The 10,832-nt window shown below is 41.2% G+C and overlaps 1 protein-coding gene across 2 annotated transcripts in view; it reads left to right on the forward strand.

Moving 5' to 3' along the window:
* Positions 1-535: 535 nt before the first annotated feature.
* LOC308699412 (arf-GAP with dual PH domain-containing protein 1) overlaps positions 536-10,832 on the forward strand; it is a 15,822-nt gene continuing 5,525 nt past the window's right edge. The window contains exons 1-3 of one of the 2 annotated variants that reach the window (XM_081380198.1): positions 536-609; positions 1,050-1,232; positions 8,928-9,058. In XM_081380198.1, coding sequence (XP_081236324.1) covers positions 1,145-1,232; positions 8,928-9,058 — 219 coding nt within the window. In that variant the 5' untranslated portion in view covers positions 536-609; positions 1,050-1,144. Of the gene's footprint in view, positions 610-633; positions 1,233-8,927; positions 9,059-10,832 lie in introns of those variants that run through there. The other variant, XM_081380197.1, reaches the window with a different exon arrangement.

Here is a 10,832-nt window from a genome sequence, read left to right on the forward strand (position 1 = left end):
ATGGGCGGAGCATCCCGTCGACTTCCGTTTGTTACCGCCCACGTGCGCAAACCAGCCAATCACAAGACGGCCCGCCAAAATGCACCGTGTGTATCAGAAATGTGTATGAAACTGCAATATAAAACCCAGCTGTGGGGTCGCTGTTCTATACACTGGGATACACTCAAAATCAGGTCAAGTGGTAAATGAGGACTTTCAAAGAAAAAGAGAATATATGTTGTTCAGACACTAACAAATGCAGTTACACTCTTTGATTTACGAGGACCTTGGCATAGTCCCCGTATTACCCTTAGGTCCGTGGAGCCCAGGTGAAATGTCTGGCGTGTTGTCCATGTAAACCACATATACCAACACACACACACACACACACACACACACACACACACACACACACACACACACACACACACACACACACACACACACACACACACACTAACCCTACCCATCACAGAAAACTTTCTGCATTTTTACATTTCCAAAAAAACTCATTCTGTATGATTTATAAGCTTTTGTACCCATGACCTCAATTTAGGTCCCCACTGTGACACGAGTCCCCATGAGTCTGTGTGCATTCAGGCTGAAGTCCCCACCGGGATAGAAAAACAGGTACACACACACAAATGCACGCGCGCACACACACACTAACCCGACCCCTAAACCTACTCATCACACACACACAAATGCACACACACACAAATGCACACACACACACACACACACACACACACACACACACACACACACACACACTAATCCTACCCCTAAACCTAAACCTACCCATCACACACACACACACACACACACACACACACACACACACACTAATCCTACCCCTAAACCTAAACCTACCCATCACACACACACTAACCCGACCCCTAGACCCATTTCCCTCGTCAGGACCGTTGGCTGCTCCCTCAATGTAAATGATCTCACGTTTTATTATCCAGACACACGCACACACACACACACACTGGTGTTTCTGATGCGGAACAACAAGTCTGAACAAACTCTTCTGCTTCACTTCCGAATGTTTGAAACACCTCCAGCAGCTCCAGCGCCTCCTCCTTCACACACACACACACACACACACACACACACACACACACACACACTGCTCGTGAGGAGAGACTGCACCGGAGCGATGACGGATAACGAGCGCGCGGCCCGGAGCCTGAAGCAGGTCCTCCTGAAGCCGGGGAACGGGCGCTGCTCGGACTGCGCCGCGGACAGTGAGTTACTCTACTCTACTCTACTCTACTCTACTCTACTCTACTCTACTCTACTCTACTCTACTCTACTCTACTCTATTACACCGCATGAGAACATTCACCGGAGACCGGAGCGCGAGCGCGAGACATGACCCAACCTGTGCGCGAGCGGTTAAATGCGAGACACACACACACACACACACATGGGATGTGTGCAACTCACCTGAAACAACGCGTGCGCGACATTACAGGACTTTCAGCAACTCATATGGAGACAGTGTTTTACCAGATTATATTACAGTGTGCGATGCTCTCCGTGATATTTAGAGTTCAGGAACTCTATGCTGAATATCTACCCGTTTTAAATAAGAATGTGTGTGTGTTTCCAGACATACCTGTGTGTGTGTGTGTGTGTGTGTGTGTGTGTGTGTGTGTGTGTGTGAGAGAGAGAGAGAGAGAGAGAGAGAGAGAGAGTGTTTCCAGACATACCTGTGTGTGTGTGTGTGTGTGTGTGTGTGTGTGTGTGTGAGAGAGAGAGAGAGAGAGAGAGAGAGAGAGAGAGAGAGAGAGAGAGAGAGAGTGTTTCCAGACATACCTGTGTTTGTGTGTGTGTGTGTGTGTGTGGGAGAGAGAGAGAGAGAGAGAGAGAGAGAGAGAGAGAGAGAGAGAGAGAGAGAGAGAGAGAGAGAGAGAGAGAGAGTGTGTGTGTGTTTCCAGACATACATGTGTAATTAAAGACTAGCAGTGTTTGTCAAGGGAGGACAGGAGTGATGGTTTGGGGCTTGTGTTTGTTCTCATGTAAGGCAAGATTTGATGTCAGACATTTCAGATTTTACATTTTTGTTTTCAGTGTGTGGAACATTTTATTTCTGATTTTGGATGGAATTTAGTGTTTAGAGATGATAGAGATCAGGATTGTGGGATTGTGTTTGTCTGGACAGGAGCGGCTGGTGGAGACGGCCCAGAGTAAAGGTGTGGCTGAGACTACAGTACATGTTTCTAGGAAAGAGAGAGAGAGAGATAGTGATAGTGTCAGAGAGGGAGAGAGAGAGAGAGAGAGGGGGGGATGTGGGTGGAGTTGAGGAGAGATGAAGAAATAGGAAGTGGGTTTCTCTCTCCACACTGTCCAGTGTAATGTGTGAATGTGCATTTGTTAGAGAGAGATGTTTCTGGACATGAGTTCAGCTTTATTCTGTCATATTATTATTATTATTATTATTATTATCATAAATGTGAGAGATAATGTACATCCAGCCGGTTGTTATCTCAGAATAAACCCGACAGGGTGATCAGGATCACACACACACACACTCTCTTTACTGACTCTCAACACACACACACACACACACACACACACACACACACACACACACACACACACACACACACACACACACACCGGCAGTAGCGGTTTTTGGCACGGGCGAACCGGGCAATCGATCCATATAGTTATCTAAGTCAGTCACACCTTGACTTTCTTCCAAATAACGCACATTTCATTCATAATATTATAAATACAGGCCTCTCTATATATAGTGGGTATAACTCTTATTTCACGAGTTCACACTTACAAATAAGTCAGATAGAATAAATGCGTATTTGGCGTGCTGTCCGAGGAGAGGGCTCCGGGCTCAGTATTTGGCCCGAACCCAGAGTACTCCCCCCGTATTCCTGGCTGTGAAAGAACAAGCCAAGAGTGAGGAGTCGGGGTGGTGGAGGGATGCTGAAAACTGTCAAGGAAGTTAGGTGAGTTGACAGAGTGAATATATATATGCTTCCTCTCATGCTGATAGGGTAGACATGGTAATTGTTTGATGAGTTGATTGATTACTTGATTATTTGAACGTGCTCCTCCCGAACTTTGTTAATAAAACATCATTTGTTAGCCTTTTTCTATGATTCTTGCTATGCTTAACAATAATTCGGTTTTAACTCAAACACGAGATCTAATTTCACCATAATATTGTGCTTTGCAACAAAACTGTTACAAGTTCAGTTATTACACTGGAAAAAATGCTTTTCTTACTTAGTATTTTTGTCTTGTTTCCAGTCCAAATATCAAACATTTCTTAAATAAAGATGCATAACGTTATTTTACTAAAGTAGTAAAATGACATAAGATATTAACTCTTGTTTTCTGGGGAAATAAATAAAAATTGAGTTTTTGCTTAAAACAAGCCAATGGCAGGGCTCCAGACTGCGACCAAATGGTCGCATTTTGCGACCAAAATTTGAGAATGTGCGACTGAATTTTACATCCAGTCGCACATGTGCGACCAGTAATTATTATTTTTTTTACGTTAAACGTGGAAGGGGCGCGTCAAAGAATCCGGAATGTGTAGCAGGCCAATGAGTGTGAGAAGAATAGGGAATGGCCACTGTAACTGGCTAATGTGTGGAGGGGGAGGGTCCTAGAGATAAGCGAGCGCGCGTAAGTTAAACGTCTGTGGGAAGGAGACGGAGACAAATATCAATGTCACGGACAGACCTATTTTTTTACAGTCTATGGGACAGACACAGTCGGTCGGATGATGATAAAGGCCTGAACCCACTATTTTCGGGAAGACTGGCTACGAAAATTCAGCTGGTTGAGGTACTGTAAGGAGATGAACTCCATGAGCTGCGAATGTTGCAGTCGCTACCCCAGAACTGCGGGGAAATAGAAGTTTGCAGGCACTTCGCAGTTTAAACACAAAACGCATCTCAGCCTCAAGCAGAGTATTCCGTGACATGTTATTAAATAAAATGAAAAAAACTGCGCTGCGCTGCGCTACTCATTTCTACTTCATAGACCGTTTAATAGTTCGAACCAATAATAGACAGCGCAGAGCTTCTCTCGCCAGTCGCGGGCCGATCGCGATCACGCGAAACAGTTACATCGTGGAGATCCAGTGAAGAAATCCATTGAGTTCGCGACAGAATTAATAACATTGCTGCGAGATCCAGTGAGAAACATTCAGATTTGACGCAGAATTCTCTGTTATAAACCATATATCAGATCAAACAGCGCTGACATGGAAACCAGGAGAAACATGTGCCATGAACGAACAAGTTATAGAAGGCTTTAGGTCCACAGATCAGCAACATTCATCTTGGATTTACTGTAGTAACACCACTTACTGTAACTATGGTATATCGTGGTTATAACAGTAGCCTACACATCTTTTTCCAGCACTTCAAAACTATAATATCATATTTAAATGTTATTTTTAATGTGTTGACCAAAACATTTTTTGTTCATCCTTTAAAGATTGTCCCTATTTATAAAACTAAAAGTTTCAAGAAGTAGGAAAACTCACACTTATTTAAAAAAAGAAAAGAAAAAAATATTAAATTACTATTGTAAACATAGCTGCAGAGGACGCTTATTGGCTATTTTCACTCCCTAATATCTATTTTGTCGCTCATTTTGCTTTTGAATTATTAAGACATTATGAATGATAATAATTAAAGTTAACTTTATCTATACACCTCAAATTAAGCTCAGTGCTTGGTCATCCCACAGTGCTACCAAATACTTTCTGTAGAACTTAGTGCCACTGCCCTCAAATGTTAGTCTGGAGCCTGTGATCTTAAAATAAAACTGCACCATACTTTCTGTACGTTAAGGCTATTTATTATCAAAGCATTTGTCAGTAATACAGTTATTTTGGGGGAAAATGTGAATAATTGCATTGCAAGGTGATTTAAGGTGTGCCCCTAAATTTTCTGCTTGTGCTCCTAAAATTTTAAGTCAGGGGCTACAGCGCTCCTAATAAAAAAAGTTAGTCTGGAGCCCTGAATGGGGTAAGAAAAATTATGTGTGTGTGTGTGTGTGTGGGGGGGGGGGGGGGGGTGCTCGAAGGGGGTCATGCCCAGGGTGTAATTCAATGTAGAACCGCCACTGCACACCAGAAGGGGTTTATTCTGAGATCACACACACACACACACACACACACACACACACACACATCGGAAGGGGTTTATTCTGAGATCACACACACACACACACACACACCGGAAGGGGTTTATTCTGAGATTACACACACACACACACACACACACACACACACACACACACACACACACACACACACACACACACACATCGGAAGGGGTTTATTCTGAGATCACACACACACACACACACACACACACACACACACACACACACACACACACACATCGGAAGGGGTTTATTCTGAGATCACACACACACACACACACACACACACACACACACTGGAAGGGGTTTATTCTGAGATCACACACACACACACACACACACACACACACACACACACACACACACACACACACTGGAAGGGGTTTATTCTGAGATCACACACACACACACACACACACACACACACATCGGAAGGGGTTTATTCTGAGATCACACACACACACACACACACACACACACGCACACACACACACACACACACACACACACACACACACACACACACACACACACACACACACCGGAAGGGGTTTATTCTGAGATCACACACACACACACACACACACACACACACACACACACACACACACACACACACATCGGAAGGGGTTTATTCTGAGATCACACACACACACACACACACACACCTGAAGCCGTTCCTAGTGAGTGTGTAGCGCTGCTGACTTCAGTGACCCGGATGAGCCTGTGCTTCTGTTCTCAGCGGCTGTTATCTGGGAATAATAAACGGCGCGATTGACCAATCAGAGTCAAGTATTCCACAGAGCCATGTAATAAAGCCTGTTAACTGTCCATATCCTGTAGCGTTTTTTTTTTTTTAATTGCCTTTGTTCATATTTTAGTAATCATCATAAATTACATATAATTTAAAAACTTTAAAATCAAAATTCATCCTATGAAAGCTGCGTTATCATGCAAACGGTGTGGTATAATGCTCCTTTTTACAAGATGTAAAATAAGTCTCTGAAATCTGAAGTCTCTCAAAATACCCCACAGATCATTTTGTTGTCTCCTTTTGAGGGTCAGTAAAAACGCGCCGTTTCGTGTCTGTCCCTTTAAATGCAAATGAGCTGCTGCTCCCGGCACAGGGGGCGGAGCTTCAAGAGCTTGTGTGTGTGTGTGTGTGTGTGTGTGTGTGTTAGCAGCTCTCACGCAGACAAGCACTAAAATGTCAGAAACTGTTCTGCCTTTTATGTTTAAACTGGAGTCGGACAATGATGGAGAGACTCGAGAAGAAGAGACAACATGTAGAAGCAACAGGACCTTTCTGAATGGATAGTTGATGGATTTAAGTAGCTGATGTGTAGTTATCTTCTAGTCATTGATTAGCATATTCTGTCTGGATAATCTGTAAATCGCTGGTGTGGGAACTGTTGTAAGATGCCTACAGAGTGACATGACTACAACAACTCTTCCTCTTCTCAACATGGACTGAGTGTTCCCGGGGGCGGGGCTTATGTAAATTTTAGGGTTGGCGATGTCTCATGTGATGATTTAATCCTTGCTTATCTGCTACTCTGAGCAATGCCTGAACTTCGTATGTTGAGCACTTCTTGCGTCGTTTTCGCCTCTTCACGACGACTCGCTTAATTTAGTCCTAATTTGTACGTCGCTTTGGACAAAAGCGTCCGCTAAATGACTAAATGTAAATGATAACGAATGAATCCTTTAAAAAGAGACCAACCGTATTCCATCTGTATTCCAAAACATTTTATACACGTTTATGATCAGATCTGTGTTTAAAAAAGGGTAACAGGTTAATAAATTATAGTTTTAGTTTGTTTAAATCGGATGAGGTACATGTTCAGGTTTTAACAGTAAATGTCCCTGATGAGAGATTGTGATCATTATGTCAGGAGGATTTAAAGTGATAGTTCACCAAACAACAATAACAAATTCTGTCATCGTATATTCAGCTAAATGTCATTCCGAACCGGTTTGACTTCTAATGTTGGTAACAAAATAGTTTTGCTTTTGTATTTTTTGTCCACACAATGAAAGTCAGTGGAAACTGAAAATACATTCTCCACAGTGTCTTCTTTTGTGTTCAGCAGAAGAAAGAAAAAGAAAGTCAAACAAGTTTGGAACAACATGAGGGAATTTTCAATTTTGGGTGGACTGTCTCTTTAAGCTCAGATGTGATCTTGCTCTCTCTGGATTTAGTTTTCTGGTCACACACACACACGCACACACACACACACACACACACACACACACACACACACACACACACACACACACACACACACACACATAAAACTGTCATTTATATTCTACTGTGCAAAAATGTGTTGTACTGTTTTATCTGATATATCTGTCAATATGACATAACATGAAGTCAGAGTTATGCAGGACCCAGCTCACGGGTTTGTTAAGAAAATTAGCCTAGTAACTTTATTCTTATGTTACATAATTGACAGACAGCGTTCTGTCAACAGGCATCTATTGCCAAAGCCTTTTTGCCTGAAATGATTCACAAATATCATATATTGTGTTGCTATGGTGCTCTAAATGGTTGCTAGGGCGTAGCTTGATAGCTTCACAATGATCCTGAGAGACTGATTGGTCGTCTGAGTAAAATGAGCCCGCCCCCTTGTCTCTATGACACTGTGATCCAGAGTTATGTTCAACACAAAATCCCTATGCAATTGACCATAGTAGGAAAAACGCATGCTATGGTATTCCAGGGTGACAATATCTAAATAAACCTTAAATTAGTCATTTTGTATTAAATTTGTCTTACTTTCATATAGCATTATGGTTCATAACATTAAAATGTTCTGTTTTACTTCAGAAATCACTGGCACAATTTACCCCAACATATTTCCCCAAAAGGCACAACTTACCCCGCACCAGGGGCAAGTTGTGCCATGAGACCACTTTTTTCCCAAAAGCTATATTTCTGAAACAATTTATTTCAGATCCAAAGTTATTGTTCTCAGGGATGCACAACATCCTCAAATACGTGTACATCTTTAAGTTGAAGGCATTACTGTCATGGCCTCACTTTAAAGTCACTTTGAGTAAAAACTGGCACAACTCACCCCACTCTCCCCTACTCCACCTGTTAGTGTTCTTCAGCTTCAGGCCGCATCGCTCTGGTTATTTCACTCAAGCGTCTGTTTTCCAGGAATCCTGATGATGTAAATCAGTGTTCAGTATCTCTTCCTTATTCTTTCATTGTAAGTATCATGTTGAGCTGAGTCAGCAGTGTAAGATACTTTTAAAATCCCCCTGTGGTGAAAATCAACAACATTGCTGAGTAATTCATAAGTCGACAGCATTGCTGAGTATTTCCTCCTTAAAACTGCAGTGAACCAAAGACAGTCTCAAAAACACGCTTTGAAATCGCTGGTGTTTCTGACGTCACAAACTACCTTGTAACCAATCAGATCAACGTGTGATCGTCAACCAGTGGATCTCTGAGCTGAGTGAGTGAGTGGAGGCGGGGCTCATTTGCATATTCATAGAACCGCGCATACTAAATGAGGCAATGGTGTCGAGTTACATTCAAGCTGTTTTAAGGCATTTTAAGGAAATAAACATTTAAATATGTCATTTTGGTGATCAAAGATGAGTTTTAAGGGATAAAATGATTGACTACAGGGGGATTTTAAAACGATGATCCGTTCATCTGGATCTCAGTGGGAAGACATCAGCCAAACCTGCAAATGACGGCCTTTTTCTTTTGTGTGTCAAACAGCTTATGTGCTTTCATTTCTATCCTATCTATTCATTTCTCTCTCTCTCAGATCCGGAATGGGGCTCTTGTTCTTTGGGAATCTTCATTTGCCTGGCCTGCTCCGGAGTCCATCGCAGTATTCCCAGCATCGGAAAAGTCAAATCCCTCCGACTCTCACGCTGGGAGGATTCAGAAGTTCAGGTGTTCACAACGTTTCTGTAAACCTTTCTGTTCTGAGAATAACCAAATAACCTGTATCAGTGTTATTTTAGTATAATATTTAATAATGTTATGAATTAGTTTTCATTTTAGTTTAAGTAATTTTATGTGCTTCTGTTATTTTTATTAGTAATTCATATTTATATTTAACTTTAATAGTGCTGGGCAATGATTAATCGCATCCAAAATAAAAGTTTGTGTTTACATAATATTTATGTGTGTGTACTGTGTACAAGTATTTTGTATATATAAATACACACACATATGCATGTACATATTTAATAAATATTTGTTTGTATATACTGAATGTATATTTATACATAATTTGTATTATATATAAATATTTGATAAACAAATAACACATTTTTCTTAAATATATACATGCATGTGTGTATATATATACAAACTAATTATACACAGTACACACATATTGTCACGGTGTGGTGTAGGCAGAAGAAGTAATGAAGGTTACCATGGAAACAAATGAGTGGCGGGAATACAGAATAAAGGAAGACATGTGACTAATGAAAATACAAACAAACACTGACACGTGACACACATTATCTAAACACAAACTTCTAATTTGTATGCGATTAATCGCAATTAATGGTTGCCCAGCACTAATTAATTAATTTTTATGTTTAGTAATTTCAGCACTTCAACTTATTTTATTTCACTTAGTTACCAAGACAACATTTGCAGTTTATATAAATTATAGTATTTATATTTGATTTCAGCTTTAATTCAGTGAACGTAAATGGGCCTGAATAGGTTTACTTTAGTTCTGGTTAACAATAACAGCATTAGCTGCGTTTACATGGACTCTAATAATCAGTTTGTAATCGGACTACTCAAAAGTCACATGTAATCACGTCAGTCGGAATGAATTGGCTTTAAATCCCTTTAAATGTCATTCAGATAGTAAGAGGTGCTTTAAACCTCTTCTTATCCGTTCGATAGAACATGTGAACCGAAACTGGAAAGTTCTTCCGCTTGTTCTCCGTCTCACGGCGTCCCTCAAGGCTCTGTCCTCGGACCGCTTCTCTTCAATATTCATTTGTTACTCCTTGGTCATATTATCTGTTTTCATGGTCTCAGCTACCGTTGTGAGGCTGCCCAGCCAGCAATAGCCGTCATTTCACCGTCTAGGTTAACTATAGAGCCGATATAGTCCGGCTGTGAGTAACACACTTCGAGCCAAAATAACCTTGAATTTGGTGACATGTCGTTTTGCCAAAATAACTTGCAAGATGTATAAAATATTCCATCGTGGAAGCAAAGTCAACAGTGATTACAAGGTGTTTGGTTTCATTTCTTGACTAGTCTATTCTTGGGCGATGGTTTGGACGTCTATTAAATTTTCACTGACAGCCCAACCTTTGCCTTGTTTTAGCCTAGACGTCTGGGCTGAGTCTGGACGGATATTAGACGTCTTTTAAAGGCAAAACTGCTTGGCTGATGACCTGTAGATTTACACATCTGCTCGCGCTCGCTTCTTTATTTAGCGTTCATGTAAACACTATGTTCGGATTGACTAATTGGAGTGATTTCATTCCGACTGAAACAAAAAAGTGTCCATTTATTCGTAGCTAATGACCTGCATAATCTTATTTTCCATGCAAAGTTTGAAAACTTCATGCAGTTTGTTTTCCACACCAAAACAGTTCATACTGACCATGAAGACCAGTGAAGATCATCAGACTTTAATTTCAGTCTGTTCCTCACACAAAGTGTCATATGACCTCAGAAGACATGA

Source organism: Scardinius erythrophthalmus (genome assembly GCF_964197995.2).
Source record: "Scardinius erythrophthalmus genome assembly, chromosome: 12".
Lineage (NCBI taxonomy): Eukaryota > Metazoa > Chordata > Actinopteri > Cypriniformes > Leuciscidae > Scardinius > Scardinius erythrophthalmus.